The sequence below is a fragment of the Malaclemys terrapin genome, chromosome 5 (assembly GCF_027887155.1).
Source record: "Malaclemys terrapin pileata isolate rMalTer1 chromosome 5, rMalTer1.hap1, whole genome shotgun sequence".
Lineage (NCBI taxonomy): Eukaryota > Metazoa > Chordata > Testudines > Emydidae > Malaclemys > Malaclemys terrapin.
Genome location: NC_071509.1, coordinates 60,281,706 through 60,306,469, shown reverse-complemented (window position 1 = coordinate 60,306,469; position 24,764 = coordinate 60,281,706). Strand labels below are relative to the sequence as shown.

At 39.9% G+C, this 24,764-nt stretch overlaps 1 protein-coding gene across 2 annotated transcripts in view; it reads right to left on the bottom strand.

Moving 5' to 3' along the window:
- MTNR1A (melatonin receptor 1A) overlaps nt 1-23,494 on the bottom strand; it is a 91,177-nt gene extending 67,683 nt beyond the window's left edge. The window contains exons 1-2 of one of the 2 annotated variants that reach the window (XR_008445009.1): nt 23,085-23,169; nt 15,373-17,770 (exon numbers count right to left, since the gene is read on the bottom strand). Coding sequence is in view for 1 of the 2 variants with exons in the window: in XM_054028918.1 (XP_053884893.1) it covers nt 23,085-23,265 (181 nt within the window). In the remaining variant the exon portion in view is untranslated. Of the gene's footprint in view, nt 1-15,372; nt 17,771-23,084 lie in introns of those variants that run through there. The other variant, XM_054028918.1, reaches the window with a different exon arrangement.
- Between the last annotated feature and the right edge of the window lie 1,270 nt (nt 23,495-24,764).

Sequence of the window (24,764 nt, the reverse complement as noted above, 5' to 3'; positions counted from 1 at the left end):
TCCAACCACCCATATCCCAGATTTCCTAGTGCCCTCCCAAAATGTGGCCACTCTAACCCTCTGTTCATGGTACAGCGTGGAGAAACCTGACTGTCCACCAAACTTGACTGTCCAGAGGACAAAGAAAATCAGCCCATGAGCTTATGGGATACTTTTGGCGGATGTCCAGTGCATGAGTCAGGTGGGGCTCCATTTTCCCTGCAAGGCAATAGGGCTTGGACTCCAACTTGACTCAGGCTTAGATCCTCCATCCCCAGTTGGGTCCTGGGACCTGGAGTATGAGACCTTGGTTAGCGTGATTTGTGTGTAGATGGAAGAGGGCAGGGTTAGGCTTGAGCCAGAGTTTGAATCCTAGTTTACACTGCAGTGTAAACATATTCCAAGAACCTTCAGCTTGCTCATAATATAGCTAAATGAGTACTAAGCAGCATTTCTTAGACAGGGGAATTTTACAGTTGCACTCCAGACAATGCCCTCACTTCCTTCCTATCCAACAAAGAGTGAATCTGGCTCTCTCTGTTTGACCTTTACTATATTGGTGGTTCTGGCATCACTGCCATATTATCCAACTCATTTCCTGCCTGCACCGGTTCTTTGCACACTCTTAAATAACCAAATGCATAGGAGGACAAAATAGGAGAGAGAGAGAGAGAGAATAATAACTGGAGGCTCATAATAAAAAGGTAAAAAACACAGCATTTAATAACGAAGATCTTCAGACAAGAGTCTTAAAAAACCTGTAATAAGGTGATTTTTACATTTAAGTGAAGCCACATATGAAAGAGAGAGAGAACTCCAACATAGCTAACATTTTTAGGTGCTGAATTTGGCAAGGGAGGGGAGGGGAGGAGGACAGGAAGAGTTGTTAGTTTCTTAACTACAAGCAATGGACACCCCCGAAAAGACAAATTTGTAAGGGAACACCATAATAGCTATTTCAGGTAGATGAATGACAGAAAGGAAATAAAGCAGCCTTGAAGATAGTTGATAAACTAAGAGGAATATTTTATACGTTCCACATATGGAAATCTCATTAGCATCAATCTGAGTTCTATGTGTGGATGAAGCGAAGAATGTCAGTTTAGGAGCAGATTCTTACTTGGGGATTTAGAGCCAAACTCTACACTTATTCACACTCTGTTCAACTCCATTTAAACCAATGGGCTTGCATGATATAAAATCAGTACAAAAAGAGTTTTGAATTTAGCTCAGGCATTAAAAATCAGAATATAACAAAAACAGCTGAGTAGAAAAAACAAAAACACAAACATGACAAAACCTAAAACAAACTTTTCTGCTTTTAGGGTTATGGATTTTTGTTTTTTTAAACAACAATCTTCTCTTCCAGATTTGGGACCAGACACTTAGCTGGTGAAAATCAGAACAGTATCATTAATTAAGCCAATGTACAACAGCTGAGGAACAAGCCCTTTATTTTTAAAATAGTAGCCACTAGTAAGTGTCTGCTGAAACTAATTTGCAGGCATTGCTAAATAAAGTTGTAAACCAAGAACAACATTTTCTGTGCATCTCCAATCCCCCCAAATGCGGCATCAATTTTGCTCTCAGGTCAGTAATTTCAATAGACAGGGGAATTGTATATTGTTTTTAATGTGACGGAGGCTGTTTAATTTAGGAGGGTATTCTGACACTAATTTTGTATCCACACTGTAACCTCAGAAGAGTGAAAATTCTTCAGTGATTTCCTTTAAATCAGAATATTCATTGTCTGTTACAATTAGCATTAAATTAGCAAAGTAACAGTAACAGCATAGTATAATGAACTGCTTGATGTCTTTGGTGTGAAGAAGTAGGACTAGAATTATAGTAATATGCATTACTAGCATTATCTGCTACAATTTTAGTGCCAGGCTATGTCCTTGATCCATGTTGTCCCTTGTTGTCAATGGGATTGTCACACAAAGATTGAGGGCAGTAATTGACCCTAAACTGGCATTTTATCCTGCTCACAAGAATATAAACAATTTCATCAAATGCTTAAAATGATTCTTAAACTAAAGAATCCCTGTATTTCTCACTATAAATAGGTTTCATGGAAATCTTTCAGTGGGAACATCCGAAGGACAAATCAAGGACAATATTCACTTTTGAAGCTGTTCGAAGGAAGATGATGTTTTAAAACTCCTATGAGTTAATCCACCTGACTTTCACAGGTCAGTTTAATTTCAGTTTATGGATGTTTAAAAATAAATATTTGCTCCCTCTGATTTGACATCACTATATTGTTGTAAACATGCCTAGAATGTGAAACAATGAATTAACATGTCAGATGAAGCCTAAGCAGTAGGAACAGCTGAACCATCAGAGTGGAATGATCCTTTTGTCCCACACATGTCTATAGCCGACTAAAAAAACCACAACACAACCCCAGGAAAGGAAGATAAAAGTATAAGCAAAACTGCTTTAAGTATTTTTAGACTTCTTGTCTTGGTAGGTGAATCTCATAGGGTTAAAAGGTTTGGGGTATGATTAAAACAGTGATTAAAGTGTAATGTCAGACACAGCAGAATTCTAAACACACCAATCAATTCTCTGTCCCCTTACATTGTGCTAATTGCCTACCAGAGTCACTTAGAACAGCACTCTCTTTGGTTTCTGGAGACACAATTACTCATTGAGGAGTGAGTTTATAATCCCTGCCCAAGGTATTCTTGAGGTCAGTATCTTGTCCACACAATATCACATTTTACACAGCAACGCAAACCTGGGTCTCACATTAGGCACTCTGATCATTCGTTCAGACTTATTTTCCCAACAATGCAGGAGGGGAGGGAAGCAGTCCTCAGAAGCAAGTTTACATGTGCTATTTAGTACAATTTGGCCCTATTTTACCAATAAAAGACTCAGTGCTCCCTAATTTAAATGTTCACTTTCGGCTTCATTAAGTCTCTGAAAGTTAAAATAGAATGAAAGGTTAAAAAGTAAGAAGAAAAACCATAAGCCGTTTTGATAGAGAAGCTGATATGAAGTTCCAAGCTGTTCTGTTCCCTAAGCACCTACTAATTATAGCATTTTTTAAAGTTTCTAACATGTAGAAACTTCTGTTGTATGTACACTGTAGTCATAAAAATAAGTAATGATGACAGCTTATCAGATTATTACTGAACCACTTTGCTGTCACCTTTGCTCTTCTATGCAGATACTTTGCAGTATTTGCACGTCCCTCATTCAAATCATTTTTCTTTGGCCCACTACACTACGAAATATTTTTAAATACCGTCTGATAATATGAAGGTTTTCCAGAGAAGTTTATGATGTCATCTAAACAAAGGAGTGCTGATTAACATAACAAATCAACCCTAGCAAATGCAATAGTAATGGGACTGAACACATTTACTCTATTTTACACACACACACACACACACACACACACACACACACACACACACTAAAAGGAAAGAAGCGTTGCTACTGTGTTTCACTTGCCAATTGTTTGATGGAAGAAAAAAAGTTGAACTAAGCATTACTTAATATACATTGCTGAACTTCAGTACCTGAGCAAGAACTTCAGCACACACTGTAACCAGCCACAGAGCGTTAAAGTGCTGTGGAATCTTTAATAACGGGCATTGCCAATTTCTAAGGTACCTACATAGCTCAGCTTTGGCCTCTGTTGGGTTATCTAAAGCACAGACAGTCTTGCCATGTTGTTTCTGACCATCCTTGAGGAACTACACACTCTGTAAACTCATTTTACCTGTAATCTAATTCAGCTCTGAGGTTTCCAGACATGAAAGGCAAATGCATTATCCTGCTGTACCACCAGGCATCCAGAACGCAAAAATTCTTTACATTAGGTCTCTGGAAAGCATACTATATAGCTTCACAGATTGTTAAATTTAAATAGACAGCCCAACAAATATGGTTCCTCAAAGATCACTTACTATCTCCTAAGACAGACAGACATAAACATGTCTCCTAATTGTCACCCATCTTGTCTCCTAGGCATAATTTTCTAGCTAAATGCCTATAATTCAATCCTTATGCATAAAAACTCTTGAGAATAATCTATGCAATTCTATAAATCATGAGGTTTATCATTTACTAACAAAAAAAATGCTCACTTTGTTAGAAAGTATACATAATGATTTCTGGGAGGCAGGAGATTAAATATAACTGGATGAAACATTTTCTATACTTCATGCTGGACAATATACTAACATCCCCTGTAAAACTTCATTATTGTCTTTCAAGTTAATACTCTCATCAGTAGGTTAGCCACATATGAGCTACAATAAGTGTTATTACAGCTGTTTAACGGAACTCTTTGCTCAATGATACCTTTCTTCTTCTTGATTTCTATGTCATATTCCATAATAGCATCCTATTCAAACTGCTTTGCTGACTTTCTGCAAGGTAGAACTTAAACAAAATAAACTTTAAAAAAGTGCTGGGGGCTATTTCTCAGATATTTCCCTAAATTATGTCATTAGGATGGATCCAACTTTCTTTCACTGGATTTCACAACATTTTTGGAATCCAATTTGAGTGTGCGCTCATGTCTCTATTTTCCATGTTGCACTCTTACACTATGATTCAGTAAGGTACTTAATGACACATCTAACTTAAAACTAGTTCCAGTGAAGTCAGTGAGACAACACTTTTGGTTAAAGGTAAGCATATGACTAAGTGCTTTTCTGAACCAGGTCCTATATATCCCTAGGTTTGTTTTCACATAAGGTACAAAAGCATTTTAGTAATGTTTCATTCCAGAACATTATAATCCACTAAGATTCCTGTACATTTTAAAAGACACTTTCAAGGTTTGGGGCCTTAGAATTTATTTACCTCAACAACGGTCTTATTTGCTATAATAACATACACTAAAGATCTGTTAATGACTCATCAGAAAATATTTGATTTAGATAACATTTTATCATATTTTCTGTCCTCTCTTCCTATTTGTTTTGTTAGGTTTATTACTGCTAGACAAATTTGAATTAAAAGTTTATTATTTAAGTTTTCATCTGCTCCTGCAGTTTAGTCCTCAATTGAAGTCATACTCCAGTTTGTGACCATGGACATCAAGCATCAATGTCCATGATACTCCTTCCAACATTGGGAAGAACGAATGCCAGCCATACCTCCTTTAGTACCAGTAAGAGTGGTTCCGTTTTCTTCTCCTTGGTTGATTCGAGCAGAGATCCTTTTGTTAATCTGCTCTAGGTGCCTCTCTTGGGAGCCATTAGGTCTTTGGACTGCCATCAGGAATGTAGCTCAAGGCCAGTGCCAGAGTTCATGAGTGTTTTGATTGAATTAAGTCTTATCCTCTTACTTCCTTTTCCTAATCCAGCATCTACTTTATCCAGGCCCTAAACCTCCAGGTAATACAGATTCATGGAGGCTTTCTGGACCTCTTCATCATCATGGAGCCATGGGTTCCTTTGGCTTTTGTGGTACCGCAATATTTAGAGTCAGAACCAAAGGACAGATCTCCAAATAGGCTAGACAGATGTCTCCTTCCTGAAAATCTCCAGCTCAGAAAGTAAGATCTATCAGTCCTCCTGCTGCTGCCAACTCAGCCACCCCACAACTCTTGGTTTAGACTCAGAGGTCAATAATAGAGATTGAATGTAGATGGGTCTGATGAGCCAGTCAGAAAGACCTCCACCATACTCCTATTTCCCAGAGGAGTTTGTAGCCTCCCTATTCCCTCCCATCTTGAATCAATTATAATTTATATCAAATCCCTTAGAAGAGCTTCAGTATCTTTAACCCACATCTGACAGGTTTCCTATAAGTCACAGTGGCCCATGGGGGGCGGGGGGGGAGGGGGAAATCCAACAAGGCTGGATCATTTAGATTCATGTCCAAAGATAAAAAGGTCTTCTAGTCCTATGGCCCTTTATATTCATTATTGAAGATATCTGGTTTTGAGTACCAAAAGTATGCCTGGCACTTAAATTGCCCTTGCCCAAAGGAATGTACAGTCTAAGATGAAGAGAAAATACAGACCCAAATAGTGCATAGTTTGTAAATATATGAGTCAGAGGTGGCATAGGAAACTTGCAATGATCATTTTTGGAAGGATTCATAGAAGTAGTAAATGGAAATTTTAAGTGCACAGGGACTACAAGTTAATATCTGTAATATCTTTAGTTGAATCACTTAACTCAAACTCATTTTCAAGATTCATATTTTTCCCTTTCCACATTGCCATTATCCTGGGAACTCTTAAAGGCAAAATTAAGTCATTAAAGTAAGTAATCTGTTCGGACAATTAACGAGCATTAGTTACGGCATTAAACAGCTTAGCTGCAGCATTTATTTTTTTTCAGAGGGTTGAAGAATCCTTAATCCAAAGAATTTAAAGTAGCAAGAAGCAAAGAACACTATTAATTAAATCTCTTCAAGAACCTTGTGCAATAATACTGTATTTAAGAGAGATTGGTAGTAAATTGAGAGAGAAACAAAGTGTATTTTTTCTGACATTCTTTTGAAATAATAAAAATATTATCTCCATAGAAAAGACTGATCAGAATCTGACATCCGTAGGTGCTTTACACTAAATTGTAAACTGAAGAGATTTGATATGGAAATTACTGAAGGAGAATAAATATGGAATGTCAAAGCTGTAATTTTTAAAGTCACTTTTTTCTAACTGTAGTCACACTTTAAAACTGTGTAGTGCTGGGTACTGCATAGAGAAGTAATGGATTGAGAAATGCAGAAAAAAGAAGCCAGTGATTTTTAGCTATTTTCTATACTGAGCTAATTTAAGTACAGCAGCAGAAAACTATATTTATAAGAAATGAACCTTATCCAGTGCACAAAATTCTAAGTAACTTTATTCAATCGAAAATTACAATACAATGTATTTTAATACAGCATTTTTCATGCAGAGTATCACAAAATGCTGTACAGAGAGTGAAAATTATAACAAAAAAAGGAAAAAGGTTTAAAGGTGAGATTTAAAGAAAAGGAATTATTCGAGAGCATTGGTTGAGAAGGAAAATGTAAAGGTAATAGAGACAGATGGAACAGCAAAAATGAAAGAACCATCCCGAAAATCAAAAGTCACAGGGGGAGAGAGAGAAGTTGAGTTTCCAGATGTGTGGGAGGTCAGAATTGTAAGATGCAACAGGTCCACAAAGAAGCCAGAAATACAAGAGGATAGTTTTGATCTCAGTTTGGAGATGAATGTATAGTCAAGTCAGTGAAGATTATAAAGGATATGCTGATATGGTCCCATTTCCTGGAGGGAGCAGGAAACCTCACTGTAAAATTCTGGACTCTATGAATCAGAGAGTAAGGCTGCAGCAAGATCATAGAAGAGTTAACTGAAGAAATCTTAATAGAAAATCATTAAGGCACAAATGAGAATTTTTTCAAGAAGCACAACTGAGTAAAAAGAAATTATGGTACTGAACCAGAGGTGATGACAAGGAGGTGTGGCAGAAAACGGAGTAGATAATTTTCTAGATAAAAAAAATCCTGAGATTTCTAGCCTTGGAAGCTATGTTTTTGGAGTTAAGGAAACTAACAAAGGCAGAAACATGCAATAAGGAGAACTTTTTTACCTAAAGAAAGGATGTCAAATGTTTAACAATATATGTAAACGCTGTAGATGGGAGACAAAGGGATAGGGGAATGAGTTGACAGAGAATAGAGCTGAATGTCAAATGGGAAACCACCAAAAAAATTAGACATCCCAGAGAGAGTCTGAGGCATTCCATAGGAGAACAGATGGGGAACAATTTAAAATCTCCACTAGAAGTGGAAGGGATTATGTAAGTAGGATTAAAGCCAGGATAGGAGAATGCTGGATAAACTGGCTTCTTCAATGATGTGCTCAAACCATGATATGTGAGCCATATAAACTATAAAAGAACATAAGAACAGCCATACTGGGTTAGACCAAAGATTCATCAAGCCCAGTATCCTATCCTCTAACAGTGGCCAATGGCAGGTGCCCCAAAGGGAATGAACGGACAGGTTATCATCAAGTGATTCATGCACCGTCACCCGATCCCAGCTTCTGGCAAACAGAGGCTAGGGACACCATTCCTGCCCATCCTGGCTAATAGCCATTGATGGACTTATCTTCCATGAATCTAGCTAGCTCCCTTTTGAACCATGTTATAGTATTGGCCTTCACAACACCCTTTGGCAAGGAGTTCCAGAGTTGACAGTGTGTTGCATGAAAAAAATACTTTCTTGTGTTTGTTTTAAACCTGCTACCTATTAATTTCATTTGGCGGCCCCTTGTTCTTGTATTATGAGAAGGAGTAAATAACACTTCCTTATTTACTTTTTCTATACCACTCATGATTTTATAGACCTCTATCATATCCCCCCTTAGTCACCTCTTTTCCAAGCTGAGAAGTCCCAGTCTTATTAATCTCTCCTCATACGGAAGCCGTTCTATACCCCTAATCATTTTTGTTGCCCTTTTTTGGACCTTTTCCAATTCCAATATATCTTTTTTGAGATGGGGCGACCATATCTGCATGCAGTATTCAAGGTATGGGTGTACCATGGATTTATATAGAGGCAATAGGATATTTTCTGTCTTATTATCTATCCTTTTCTTGATGATTCCCAACATTCTGTTCACTTTTTTTTGACTGCTGCTGCACGTTGAGAGGATGATTTCAGAGAACTATCCACAATGACTCCCAAAATCTCTTTCTTGAGTGGTAACAGCTAATTTAGACCCCATCATTATATATATGTAGAATTAGGATTATGTTTTCCAATGTGCATTACTTTGGATTTATCGACATTAAATTTCATCTGCCATTTTGTTGCCCAGTCACCCAGTTTTGTGAGATCCTGTTGTAGCTCTTTGCAGTCTGCCTGGGACTCAACTATTTTGAGTAGTTTTGTATCATCTGAAATTTTGCCACCTCATTGTTTACCCCTTTTTCCAGATTGTTTATGAATATGTTAAATAGGACTGGGCCCAGCACAGATCCCTGGAGGACACCACTATTTACCTCTCTCCATTCGGAAAACTGACCATTTATTTCTACCCTTTGTTTCCTATCTTTTAACCAGTTACCAATCCATGAGAGAAACCTCCCTCTTTTCCCATGACAGCTTATTTTGCTTAAGAGCCTTTGGTGAGGGACCTTAGATTTCTGAAAATCTAAATAAACTATATCCACTGGATCTCCTTTATCCACATGCTTGTTGACCCCCTCAAAGAATTCTAGTAGATTGGTGAGGCATGATTTCCCTTTACAAAAACCATGTTGACTATTTCCCAACAAATTATGTTCTTCTATGTGTCTGACAATTTTGTTCTTATTCATGGAAGATAGGTCCATCAATGGCTATTAGCCAGGATGGACAGGAATAGTGTCCCTAGCCTCTGTTTGCCAGAAGCTGGGATTGGGTGACAGGGCATGGATCACTTGATGATAACCTGTCTGTTCATTCCCTTTGGGGCACCTGCCATTGGCCACTGTCAGAAGACAGGATACTGGGCTTGATGGACCTTTGGTCTGACCCAGTATGGCCGTTCTTATGTACATTTAAAGTTGCATCGCAACCCGCCATACCCATCTACCCAAAATCTTACAAGTGTGAAAACAAGAACCTAAGAAAAGAGTGTCCAGTATTTCTTCAGACACACCACTGAGCCACAATTCTTCTCTGGTTTCCTCCTTGTTCCATGGGAGTAGTAACTTACTATTGGCCTATCCCAGCACTAAATGATTACCCCCTCCCACACCTCTACTCATGCTAGGTCAACTTCTCTACCCAGTGAGGGTTGAGGTGGAATCAACGCTTACCCATTCCCTGATCACCTGTTCCAGGAAGGGAGCATGCAGGCGTGCACTTACATACAGGCATCAAGTCCCAAGGTCCAGGTAATCACAAAATGATGTAAACAGAATTCCTAGTTCACTTAGGCGCAGACCCTCCAAGGTATTTAGGCACCTAGCTCCCATTGAAGTCAATGGATCTGGACCTTTGAGGATCTAGGCCTTAGTCCTTTATGTGGCCATATAATCTAAACCACAATTTAGCCCTTACTAATTAACTAAATTGGGAGTGTAATGTCAATCTTGAAGTTTTCTCTGTAAATTCAGATTTTTGGCTATTTAACAAGTATGAAATGCCTGCAGTGCTTATATGTTTAAGATATTTGTGTTTGAGAGTTCTTTATTTCTAGTAACAGCCCACTGTGCTAAAGCATACACATTTCTGAGAGTTTATAGAAGAAATGATCAGTCACATACTTCAAAAGCACCTTTCATACAGGCACTAACAAAAAAAGAAAAAGATTTAAAAGCCATGTTTAAACTTAACATCATGATGTAACTGCTGCCATATGTTACTCTTGTGTATTCAGTAGCTCCTGAATTTCCATTAAGAATATAGCAGGAAAGAACAGCTATGAAGGAGTTAATGATTTGAAGATCAATTTGCAAAGGAAGCAAGATTGATGTTTTTAAATAAGGTAAGCAAAAGATGTAGACACAAATATTGTTCTCCTATCACAAGGAATTGTCAGCAATTCAATACACAGACAGGTGAATCTCATGGAATGATGATTAAGAAGTTTTTATGAGGAAATATGGTAGGAAGAGATCATTCAGAGTTCTGAATTTAAGCAAATCTAATATGAGCTCTTCTGGTAATCTATGACATTCTCTCAACACAAGAGCAACATGCTCACAGACACTGATTCTAGTCAGCATGCTGTCAGCCAAGTTCTGTAACGGCTACTGCTTGAGGGAAGTAAGAGAGAGACCCACAAACAAAAACTTACAATTATGTCATATAAAAGGGTTGTGACAAATGGGTGATATCCCAAATAGAAAGCAAATGCATATAGGCAATTGGATTGCCAATTCACCCTTTCCTGAGATCCCTGATCACAGTTTATTTACCATTACCTTAACTTCAACCAATGTGCCTACATTAATCAGGTCCAACATCTTTTTTTTTTTAGGGCCTCACATTGCTTGTGGAGACTAAAATTATTCAAGGTTTCAGGTTTTATATCAGAGAAGCACACAAAGAGCTCTGTTCAATTTGACAATCATCTCTAGATTGTCTTTATTATGTTACAGCGAGTCTTACAAGGAAAAATTACCGGGGAAGAATAGCGGTCCCTTTTAAAATGGCAGTGTGCTATACCCTGAGAACATTTCAATATCCTAACATTCCAGAGACTAATAAAACAATTTCAGAAAATGTTTAACATGAGCCTTAAAGGAGAGCCCACTGTCAAAACCAGCTTGTAATTCCACAAGATTTCAGAGGAAAACTGAAATATCTATCATCAAAAAAACAAGAGAGAAAAGTATTATTCAATTAAACACAGAAAGCAACTTAAGAAAGACGGTACAAATTTAAACCTTGCTATCAGAAGAGTAATCCTGCAATATGAGAATGGTCAAAGAAGCTACAGGAATCCACAGATATATCAGGGAGCTGTCTTCATACTTGCATATTAAACCTATGAAGTATCCATTGAAAGCCTTCAAATGTACAACAGATAGAACCAGGAGAAATTCCTAGGAGCTTCCAGAAACTATTGGAAAAAACTGGATATATGAGACACATATGGACTGAGAAAAGGTAATCTTTAAATAATGCAAGTTCTGTGCAAAGAAAGGAATGAAAGTCACTGTAAGTGTTCCAGCAGCCATCAAAGCACCTATAGTCAACATTATTTTCAGACACCGCAGAGATTCCCAGTAGTAGGATTCACTGACTGTGGAAGAGACAAGGCAATCAAGAATTGAGCTGAAAGGGTAGGCAGACTTATAATGGAAGTAACCAAAGAAATGCTAACACGTTTAATAAAAATAATGTTTAAAATATTGCATTTTTTTTGGTAGGAAACAGCAAGCGCGAGAATCTTATGAGCTTTACATTAGTTACCACCACATACTGGGACACATCCTCGGCCCTGCTCCACTCCCATTGTTCCTATCCAAGCTGTGCACAGAGGATGGAAAAATGGCTTAACCAGCCAGCTGGAGATTATCCTTGTTGGCTCTACAGTACCCATTCTTGAGCCCATCCCTGATATACTCTGTGTGCACACATATATGCAGACACAAATACATATATACAAATAATGTACATAAACACTCAGACCATCAATTTTATGCAAACAGCTCATAAATTTGAAAAATTTGATAATCTGGAGCATTTGCTTTTGACTAGAAGGCAGAGGGGGGCAAAGAACATCAAGAACAGATTGATGTTATCCATCCAGACAACATGGATCCAGGCAAACTTGGTCCACTGAACACAAAATCCATTTACTGAAATGTTTAGACAAGAGAATTGCAATAGTCTGTGGTCTTCTCCACGCCTGCCACCTTTCCCCTCCCCACAGAGAATCCTGAATCATCAACATCCGAGTCATAATTTGTTCGTCTAACATCTATGAAATTTCAACTGACTTTCCAATACATACTCCCCAAAGGATACAGGGATTGGAGAAGGGTTAGTAGACAGATTCAGTACATACGGCTACCTATGTAGCCACGTACTTCCACTAAGTGTACTGGTCCCAACTATATAGTTCTCTGGGCATCTGCACTGAACATGAGCCCCACTGTGAGCTGTATAAGGAGAAGAGGGGGACCAGAGAGCACAGCTGGCTTGGTGGTCATAGTCTAGCCAGGACAGTTCTAGGTTTTAAAGATGGTCCCAGGGCACACACAGGATGGGGAGAAAGATGTTATGTCTTGGTCCCTTACTGCAGTTACTATTCATGCATAAAAAGGGTAGCTATGGCAGGGTCCCCCAGTGCCTGGTAAGTATTTGGATCCTGATTATGGCAGATCAGGATTCCTGCCTTTCATAGCCCAATTGTTGCCCCATATAAATGTTGAATGGGAAATCTTGAACTCAGTTTTCCCATTGAGTTCACTGTAGCCAGGATTTCATCCTGAGTTTGCTGGGATTGGTGAGGAGGGATGGTGGAATTTGTAAAGAAAGTATTTCCCAGGGAGTACTTATTTCCCAGTATACTCATGGGACACAGAGCTGGGCAGATGGGCACATACGGGGGGGGGGGGAGGGAGAGAAGTCAGAATAAAACAAGAATAGGGGAACCCCAAACCTTTCCAATCCCTAGAAAAAGACGACCAGAGTATCAGACATCATGCACACAGCCCTCCACTGGAGAAAAAGAATGCAGAAGATAGATTAATTAGATATCAAAGCGAGAAACTGGTTGCTGATGCCAGGTGAGGAGGAAATTGAAGGTGACTGGGCCTCCCCACAAGAAGATAATCACTGTAGGTGGAGGGGCACCAGTTATGGGTCAGAATTTTTTTTTTTTTTTTTTTTTTAGGGAGAAATGGGTTCTGGCTGCTTAGCTGAACTCAAAGCCAGTTGAGGCCTTGAGAATTAAAATATTCATGTTACAAATCACTTCAAAATCTCTTCAGAAATCATGCACATACCCTTTCCCTCCCAACTCCCCCTGAGCAGAATCCAGATTACCCCAGTTTGTTGTCAGGATAATTTTTTGACATACTGGCATCTCTGAGCAGCCATGTTGCTTTGGTCCCTCTATTTAAGGTAGAAACAATGGAATTCAATGCTACAATGAACACTAGCTTCTTCTGAGCTTTCTGTGGGAAAATCTACAGGTTCTGAAGGGGAGCATGCTGTGTCGAGAAACTGTTCCCCAGCCCCATGATATTTCCGCCAGTCACACTACCTCCCAAAATGGTAGAGCCTCAAACACGTTTTCTTCATGTGGAGGGCTTCACAGCTCAGGTGCCAGGGAAAGCACACTACAAGACTCCACTCCTCTGCTTTGCAGCATCATTTTCGTGATTAGATGAGGTTTACTCTGCTCCTTGCCTTGCAGTTTTAGTTTCACTTAGCTCAGAGCCAAAAATATTCAAATTTCATGATCTTAAAAAAAATCATTTGCATTTAAAGAAACAGATTAATGAACATCCCATGCTCAATTAGAATATGGAAAAACATTTATTTTGTTTCTTTAAAACCATTCACATGGTAACAACAAAAGGGTTGGTATGTTTTGACTGTAGAAAAAGCCATCCTGGAATCCCACAGTTACAAAAATATTACACTTCCAGCCTATAAATGTATCAGTAAATAAAAACAATTTGCAAATTAATTACAGTTTTTAATATGATTCATCTAAATGCCCTATTATTAACCACTGCATTACTAAAACATCAACACGGATTGTTAATAAATCAATCATATGAACCTGAAGTTAGATTCACAGTATTACAGTATTGAAGTATTATAATCAGATGGAATCCCAGTACCCGGACTTCAACTTCTAAACCAACAGGAGGAAGATCTATTTCTCCACTGTCATGTAACATGTACAATCAATTAGTTACACACATGCAAAGTGTGGGGAAACACCCCTATTCTAAAGTGACAGCATTTTAATATCTCACTTTATTTATATTGGTGAAAACTACCAAACCAGAGGTCAATTTCCTGACCTTGTTAGGACACTCCCTACTGGAAGAGCGGGGGTATGAGTGAGAGGTATTCTAAACTGTAATCTCTATGGTTTGAGTCCTTTAGGTCTATCCTAGGACTCGCTATAAAGACTGCTAGGAGTCCTCCAGGAGTTTGGAGAATGGTCCCTGTCATAACTATAAAGGGAAGGGTAACAGTTGTCCTGTGTACAGTACTATAAAATCCCTCCTGGCCAGAGACTCCAAAATCCTTTTCCCTGTAAAGAGTTAAGAAGCTCAGGTAACCTGGCTGGCATCTGACCTAAAGGACCAATAAGGGGACAAGATACTTTCAAATCTTGGGCGGGGGAAGGCTTTTGTTTGTGCTCTTTGTTTTGGGTAGTGCGTTCTCTCTCGGGACTGAAAGGGACCAGACATCAATCCAGGTTCTTCACATCTTTCTAAACAAGTGTCTCCTATTTCAAACTTGTAAGTAAATAGCCAGGCAAGGCATGTTAGTTTTCCTTTGTTTTCTCAACTTGTAAATGTACCTTTTACTAGAGTGTTTATCTTTGTTTGCTGTACTTTGAACCTAAGACTAGAGGGGAGTCCTCTGAGCTCTTTAAGTTTGATTACCCTGTAAGGTTAATTTCCATACTGATTTTACAGAGATGATTTTTACCTTTTTCTTTAATTAAAAGCCTTCTTTTTAAGAACCTGATTGATTTTTCCTTGTTTTAGATCCAAGGGGGTTGGATCTGGATTCACCGGGAGTTGGTGGGAGGAAGGAGGGGGAATGGTTAATTTCTCCTTGTTTTAAGATCCAAGGGGGTTGGATCTGGATTCACCGGGAGTTGGTGGGAGGAAGGAGGGGGAATGGTTAATTTCTCCTTGTTTTAAGATCCAAGGGGGTTGGATCTGGATTCACCGGGAGTTGGTGGGAGGAAGGAGGGGGAATGGTTAATTTCTCCTTGTTTTAGATCCCAGGGGGGTTGGAACTTTATTCACCAGGGAATTGGTGAAAGGTTTCTCAAGGCTTCCCAGGGAGGGAATCCATTGGGAATGGTGGCAGCGGGACCAGAGCTAAGCTGGTAGTTAAGCTTAGAAGTTTTCATGCAGGCCCCTACATTTGTACCCTAAAGTTCAAGGTGGGGATACAGCCTTGACAGTCCCTAATCTAATCACATAGCTGTAGCACTGCATAGTGTGAAGTAATTACTAACGTCACCTCTCTGTAATCATGTGTAGGTTAGGGACCATGCCTTAGAAAGAGTCTATATATTCAGTATGTTATGGAGGGAAACAGGAGAGTCTCAATGGGGAAAAACAAGCCATGGGTGTTGGGGAAGAAGAAACTTGAAGAGGGGAAGCGGAGGGAGACAGAGAAAGGGAGGATGATGGGAAATCTTTGGGGCTGGAGGGAAAAGAAGATAGCAGTATGCAAACAAAGTAATGCATATCTCCATATTTCTGTAACTGTGGCTTTACAAGGTATGCCAGACAAGGCAATAGGCACAGAAGAATCAAGAACAGAGTACCTGAGCAGGTGCTAACCCTGCCTGAAAGAGTGTGGAATCAGAAGCAGTGATATTCAGGTATGATTTTTTTGTTGTTGTTTCGGTCCTCTAGCTATTGGGGTGAGTTGGTTGAAGACATTTCTGGTGCAAAACTGCCTTTAAATGGAAATTGACATGACTTTGCACTTTTTAAAAAAATACTGAACTTAGACCTTTTGTATTATTTATTACTGAACATATTACTGAACAACGAAAGGTGTCCATCCAGTGCTCTAAGTAACCCTTTCCATAAGTTACAAATCACAACATAAACCAAAGATTGCCCCAAATATATTTTTTTCCAACCCACACCCTCCTCAAAAGCTTAACATAGGAGAGGAAGATGGGGTTTTCAGCATACCCACAGGGTTGACAAATCTGTTCTCTGGCATACCATAGGATTCTTATTTCATTTGTTTCATTGTATTTTCCATCCTTAAAATGACATGGGTCGAAAGAATGGTGAGACTCATTTCAGCATGAAAGATACACCTTTACAACCCTATTCAGCTCAATCATTGCCCCCAATGCTGGTGGACTTTGGAAGGGCTACCCTGCTGGAAGGGTATTTCTCTCTTGGTAGTATTTATATAATAAAGGCTCAAGCATTAATTTACATACATATTAAAATACATGTTTATTTGTTTACAAAAGACCCATAAAATAATTAAAAAAACAAACAAACAAACAACCACACCACATATTTGTCTCATTCCAAAAAAGAACTCCTTTTCTAATCACGTCCTCCTGGAGAAGATGTTGGTACACATTACTCAAAAGGGGAACATTAATGTGATATTTCAGGCAGTTTTGAAGCAAGTGCATAAGAAAAAAAAGATTGCCAACAGAAAGGGTGCAAGGTGTTTTTTCAGACTGCAAAATTGCACTCTGGATGCGCAAACCTGGTTTGACATTGCAGAATTTTTATTCCCCTATGAAAGCAAGCCACAATGTCCAAGAGAGGTTTGTTAGTCATGCTACTGGTATCAGTTATCTATTGCTGGTAGCATTTCTATCATTAGAAACTAAAATTGTTGTTAGTATCTAGAAACGTATATAGTGGTGGTGGAGAAGAAAAAACAGCAAAGAGATAAGAGTAAAAGAAACAGTAGCAGAGTACTGGGTGACAGGGGAGGAAGAGAGGAAGTGAAAAGAGACTAGAGACAACAGACTAAGAAGAGAAAAAAAAACTGAAGAGAAAACAGAAAAGGGGTGAACCAAAATCTAGAAGAGGCAAAGAAAAGTGTTTCCAATCAGAAACAGTGTTTCATGACAGCAAGAGACAAGAAGCATTGCCGCCAAAAAGGTAAGCAAGTTCAGAAAATTAAAAACTGTCAGGAAGAGTAAGGAAAGACTATCATTTGACAAACTAAAAAAAAAAAAAAAATTTTTTTTTAAATGCTTACCCCTAATTTTTGGTTACTGAAAAGACAAGGTCCACTTCAACAAGTTTCTGAAATGAACCCTAAGCTTGAACAAATTATTAACCAAAATCACCATTTACTACTCTAAAGGAATTGTTTTGTTCAAAACTGTACATCTTGCTTTGTAATTTTGTCCATCAGGTGGACAAGTTCAACAACTCAGCTAGACATTTCCCCCTCCACCCCCAATTGGCTTACCATTTTTGCTACCTGAAGTAACTCAAGTCTGAAATACCAATGTTCATTGCCATCAATATGTCAGTCAATTTTCTTCAGACCCTTATTTCGCGTGTTATTATTTGGTCTTCTACAGCTATTCTCTCTCTCCGATGATCCAAACATTTCTTGGGCTACCCATTTTCTCCCTGGGTATGCAAAAGTCATCCAGGGAAATCTGTAATAAAGACAATAATTCCTTTATGTTTCACAACAGAAGAAGTTTAGTTTCTTTTTGTAAGCAGATAATGACAAATATTCTGTTGAAGAACGTCTTGACATTAAAAAACAGATCATAAAGAACAATTACCATAATGAAAAGGTTGAATGAAAGCTGCAATCTGATCATCTGAAAACCCCATGTATAATATTTCCAATAAATATAAATATTGAAACTAAAGTCTCTTCAGCAACCAGATTAATATGCTGCTATGCAACATATTTAATTTTTAAAAAGGGCCCAATTCTGTAAGCCCTCCACATACAAGATTCCAACTGACTGCTCCTGATTCTAAAAATACAACAATATTAATAAAAATACTTCAGGTTATTTTTTATTTAAAGGGACTTTTTAAAAAGACATTTCACATAAGTAGCTATCTTCCTTCATTCTTTTCCTAGATGTCCCCAATGAACATACAAATTTAATTTGGGGCTGCTCTCAACCTTATGCACTGCTCTCGTGACATTCTTGGTCCTGTCTTTACAAACTATGCTCCCTGAACCCAATTTAGCGAAGAAATGAATTTAGAATACAAAAATTGCCTTCTCCCTTCTTTGCTGCTGTCTTGAGTCTTGATTCAGAAAGGTTGTTATGCACATGCTGAAGTTTAAGCATGTGAATAAGCCTGTTACCTTGCTGTCTCAGGGCTTTGGAGCTATATCAATATCAGAACCTCTTTTCTGCACTCCTAGCTAGTGACAATAGTGTTTGTTGGTAATAGACATGCTGGTAATAGATTCAGCCGCTGATTTGGAAAACTGAACAAACGTGTATAAAAGACCAAATTCATCTCTGAGCAGAAGCTGAGTGCACAGCCATCAATGGCCAGGATGAGTCATTCCAACCGCCAGAAATAGGCCAGGGGTAGGAAAGGCCTGGTCACACTTCTGGCTTGTGGAAGAGGGTGAAGAGTGGAGGCTCCCCAGGAATTCAGTGGGTGGCTCTTAAGACCACTTTATGACTCCTTTATACTGGCTCTGCCAAGTAGCCATGCTAAAACCAATGAACTTGGCCCGAATAATACAGTTTAGAAGGGAAAGAGGAAGAAGCTCAAGAGGGATAATAAGACTGAAAGCAGTTCCCTTTATTAACTAATAAGGTCCCAAACCTCGTCCTTGTGTATGCAAAGCTCCCAGTGATTACAATGGTTGTTTTGTGAGTATGCAAAGAGTGCAGAATGAGATCCTAATAGGGGAGAAATAATTTTTAACTTACCACGTGATAAGCTAATTTTTACAACTGCTTCATCGCCTTGTTCTTGATGCATTGTTTTCTTGACAAGGAGAACAAGGAAGGCATAAGGACAGTCAATTGTATGAATTCTTACTTATAACATTTTATAAACTTCTTTAAGTTACCTGCTTTCTAAATTCACTGAGGTGCTCTAATATTTTGCTTTTTTAGTAATAACATTATGCGATGTTGTGAAAACTATCTGTATTTCCCCACTTACCTTCCCTGAGGCTAGTCACTTTGGCCCAGATTTTTAAACTATTTAAGCATTGCTCTATTCAGCGCTGAAAGGCCTTAAGTGACTCAGGAGTCGAAGTCTCATTCACAAGTGATTTAGCCCCAGAGCCTCAAAAGCTATTTAGGCACCTAACTCCCCCACCCTAATTTCAGAATTTAAATACCTTTGAGAATCTGGGCCTTAGGCACTTAAGAGCCTAAGTCACTTTAGACTTTGCAACATTGAGCAGAGCAACAGAGCAAAAATCTGTGTCTTTAATTTTTCAATTCAGGACTTTTATTTAAAGAATTTATCAGCATAAGCGGATAAGAATTATAAGAATTTATAAGCATTAACAAAGAATCATGAAACACATTCCATGATTTATACTGAACCTATTTATAAAAAAAAATGAGAAGCAAGCACGTGAATGGTTTACTAAAGTTTCACCTATCTAGACATCAGGTCAAGACTTAAAACATCAAAATCCTTATGCCTTGAATGTTTCCCATTAAATCTGTGTCAACGTTAAAAGACATCAGGAGTCAAATTCAGCCCTGATGTAAGCCAATGCGACTTGGGTCACAGCTGCTTGCACCACGTCTGAACTTGGCCTAGTAGCATGTTGGATCATAAAAATCACCATAACAATAAGTCAGAACTATGAAACTCATACAGTCAAGTACATTAAATAAAAGAGGCTCCTACCAGTTGCATCATCGGCTTCTGTGTCTAGAAGAGCATCTACTGAAGCCACGTCTGTGACTATGAAGGAGTCTGGTGTATAAGACACTCCTCGCTTGCTGAGACAAAGCTTCTTTGAGATACTGACTCCTTTGCTTTCATCACAGTACCTCACTAACCTTCTGACTGGCAGGCAGGTGATACCACTTCTTGTGAAGGTTTTTCTAGGTTTTCTACTATTCCCCAGGGCAAATTTTAGCAATAAAAGAAGTCCCCGGATCGACTGTAGTTATCTTCCCAAAAAAATATGTGTGTGTATATATATAGATAGATAGATATAGATATATTTATAGAGATAGATATAAATAAAATAGAGAGATGGAGACGCAAGATATTTTCCCCTACCACATCCACCTGTTTTGGTACAATGTTAAATATTCCATAGTTCAGTTTGTCCTCTTTTTCACAGAAGGAAGAGAAATCTTCATTGAAATATATATTCTTCAGGAGGCATCTTCTGCTCCTCCCTGACCTGTTTCAGGTGGAATTTTCAGCCTGTGTCCTTTTTTCCTCAATGACTGTGTCAGCAAATGACTTATTAATATGTGATGCTGCAAAATCAGAAGTTTCTTTCTCATTATGGCTCTGCAAATAGTTGCAACTTTCCTTATAATTAACAAATTACAAATAAGATTTATGACATTTAAAATTTAGCCTGTTCCAAAATATCCTGATTTAACAGCAAAAAAATTAAAGAAAATCCTCCTTTCCCCGCTCAAAATAATATAAGGCCTGGATCCTGAAAATACCTACACACATTCATAACTTTACTCATGAGTGGTCCCACTGAACTGAATGTAATGCTCAGTGGGGCTACACACATCTTTGAAGTTATGCACCTGCTTAAATTTTCGCTGGGTGGGGCCTACAAAGTTACAAATTAGTTGTATGAGGATTATAAGATTTGTTTGTTAACCATTTTCTGTGTTTCCCAAGATCCCGAAGTCCATACATTTTCTTTCAAAGTATTCAAAGTTTTTCTTACAGGACAGAAGTTTTAATCTATTTCCTAGGAAACTACTTTGTTTTACTATTAAATTCTATCCTAAAACATAATATGAATTATTTCCTGCTATGAAGCCAGTTTCTTAGTTAAATTGCAGCAGTATCTGTCCCACCACCCAACCTAATACAATTCAATATCTCAAGAACGTTCTCTGGCCTTGGCTCTATGTTATACTTTGCTGCAGTTCTCAATAGCCACTGAGAAGGAAAAAGGCAGAGAGTGAAAAATGTGACAAGTGAGCACTTGTGAGAATGTGAGTGGGATGTGCTGAGAGCTAAAGCAGAACAAATATAGATATAAGTGTCTAAGGATTCAATTCTACTCTTGGGTACACATCACTATATTTTGTGTGGTTCTGTTACTATGGATCTCGAGACTTCAGATTCCCAAGAGAAGAACTGAGGCATGTGAATTAACATTGGGGTTTATCTAAATCCATTAACTCTCACCCATAGACCCATTACAAATATACACCTACTTCAACAACAAAAATCCCTAGGATAAAAAGAAAGGTCTACATGAGAAAAAAATGGCAAGACAAAGTTCAGCTTGACTTGGAATTCTAGACTCTGATGCTGATCTCACACCACCTTTGGTTTTGATGGAAAGCTCCAGTATCTACATTTTAGATCAGCGATAACTACATAAGAAAACCAGTTTGCCTTCATTTTAATCATGCTTATTGACATTCCTTGCAATTAAAGCTATAAACCATTTTAATTATCTTACTTAGAAAGTGACCATGAAACCTTTTATTCCAGTTAGATTTAGAATACAAACAGAGAATAGTTACATAGCAGTTGTCTAGATTCAAAACCAAGCTTCCTCTCTCACACCAGTCTCAAGCCAGTCTAATAATCTCTCAGCTGACTTCTGTGAAGTTAACACTGAAATTCTGCAGGCCATTCATCAATAATAGGAGCCAATCCTTTATAATAGTTTAGGGGGTGGAAAAAATAGCAACACACAGTCCTGTTTTGTTTAGCACCGCAGCTCCCTGCATATATTCCTTTTTTTTTTTTTCTTTTTTTTTTTTCCTCTCCAATGAAAGTTTCAAAAGGGTTTTGAGTGCACAGATTTGGTACACGTGCGCAGCAGCTGGTCTGACGTGATAAAGCAGAACGCCTCTGAAGGAGAAGTTCCTGACTGTCGGACCAATAATCAGTAAACTAAGAGGGATTTACTCAATAGCCCGTCACAGATCCTATCCTGTCAAAAATCCACTTTTCTGAGGCGTGCCTAAATCTGGTTTTCTGACAAATGGTTTCAGCCTTTAAAAGAAGTAAACAGCAAGTAACTGGTGAACAAAGAGAGATGCTCATCAACATTGTCCCTTAATTTATTCTGAATTATGCACCAGCCATAACTGAACCTTTTGACTTTGTCTGATGTCACAACCCTGTTATTTTATGCAGAGAGATGTATTAAATAATATTAAACTTAGAGATCAGCAGCGTGACATCTGGACGGTTCACATACTACTACATGCCCTGGCATCCTCCCTCCCTCCATATTTCATTCCATTGCAAAAACACAGCTTGTTTGTTTGTTTTTATACCGGCTCACACTTTTACTGAACGAAAGCTTTAAATAGCACCACGGTTTGGTTGCAGTTGCTAAAAATACACATCAGAGAGCTTGAGCGCTGATTTGCAGTGAAACACGCCGCTTTGGGCATCTGTCACATACTGTATCCGCGATCTGGCAGTGAATTTTAAACCCCGATCCCCAGTTTTATCTACAAACAAGCAGGATACAACAGCGAGAAAACCTCCAGTTGTGGCCGGTTAAAAATAGCTCTTTAGAAGGGGGTTGGGCGGAGACTCGGGTTCGAAGGCATCGTGTTTGCTACAAACTTCCCACGCCTCAGCGCCAAGGCAATGAGGACCAGCCCTCTCGGGGTCCCAACTTTCTGTGCCCATCGGGTTGGCGCGGGAGACAGCTGTTGGCTAGCAGCGCCCGAGGCCTGAATGAAGCGGGGATGCTGGGGTGCAGAAGGAAGGCAAGGCCCCCTCTGCCCTCCCGCCAAGCCAAGCCCCCTCCCCCGCGCACTTCCACCCCGCCCTTACCAGCGTTCCGCAGCTTCTTATTCCTGTACACGGACAGGATGACCAGCAGGTTGCCCAGGACGTCCACCACGATGGTAAAGATGAGGATGGCGGCCAAAGTGGAAGCCACCCAGGCGGGCCGGTCCAGGCTGAACTCCGCGGGCGGGTGGGAGGCGTTCAGCCCGCTCCCATTGCCTCTCATGCTGCTCCTCCTCGCCCCAGCCTCACTATCCCAACATCCCAGGGCCACGTTGGGGCGGGAGGGGGGACAAGGAGGGGGCTCGCCTGCAACCCTCGGGGATCCGCCCGCCCGGCTCAGACGGAAGGTGCCCGGCGCGGTGCAGGCTGCCCCAGCGCCTTTCACGGCCACGGCCGGGCTCCGAAGTTTCCCTGAAGTGTGCACGTGCCGCGGAGAGTTACTTTTATAGCCTCCCCTCGCCCCCTCCCCCACCAGCCACAGCAGCAGCCTCCGCCACCGCTGCCTCCAGGTGACATCTAGCGTTGGCGGCGCTCGGCCTCCTCAGCCCCGGACACGTGAGCGGCCGGGGGATTCCAGCCGCCGCCTCCGCCACTGCAGGGCAACAGCGCCCCGGTGCGGCGCTGAGGCACAGCGGCGGGCGAGCGGTTCATTCATTGCGAGCGGGCGGCGTGTGGCTACGCAGCGGGGCCCCATTCATTCTTTTCCCGGCTCTCCCCATTCACGCGTTCGTTCATTCATTCAGTCATTCATTCCTCTAGACCACACCGCGTGCAGTGCAAGCGTAGGCACCCGTCCTTCCTCCCCTGCCGCTGTAAGCCGAGATCGGTGCCCTTCGAGCTGTGTCACAGTATTTGGGGCGGCTTTTTTTATTTACTTGTTTTTTACCGGTTGGGTTCATATCTCTTGTTAATTGTACCCGTACTAAATTTGCCCTTTACTGACGGACAGGCGGACTCAGCCACTAAAGTGAAGCCGACGAGGAGAGTGAGAAAGCCCCAAGCTTGGATCTGCTCTGTGTGCTATAAAAAGCTCTTTGCGAAGCTGCTCGCGGGGGGGGGGGGGGGGGAGGAGGAGAACTTCAGGACCCAAATCCCCAGAGCAGCACATGCCATTACTTCACTGAAAGCGAGACAGAGCGAGAGATAGCACCGACCGACTGTCTCATCTTTGCATGAAAATACACAGTGGAGACATTTCTTCCTTTGCAATGCAGCCTCATCTCCTTTCCAGAACGTGATTCGGGGGGAGGATGCATGTGCAAATGTACGAATCTGACACACAGTCTGCTTTCGCCGCTCCCTAAAAGCATGAGAGAGAAAATGAGGTGCCATTGCTAAAAAGATAGCAACGATCTGATTTTAGTGAACGTGTTATTTCTCGTGCGTAGTTACACTGGATTCTATAATAGGAACGTCTCATCCCCCAGAAAGTGTTTTCTGCTGAATGTCAATCGCTGTATTGAAATACCTCGTTTATGTGATGATATGTCGCATGAGACTAAAAGATGTAACCCGAGAAAACTGATGTGCACAAAATGTCCTAGAAATCACACTTCTATCGGGACCTGCCAGTTGTGATTTCAAATGGTAATTCACGTTGTGTTTTGCTAAATGCCACAGTAGCGGATCTAACCCAGAGAAAGTATTTGCACTATTCAAACAGCCATGAACGAGCTCCAGCCCCTGAAATTATGCTTGAAACCTTCAGCAGGGAGCTGTCTC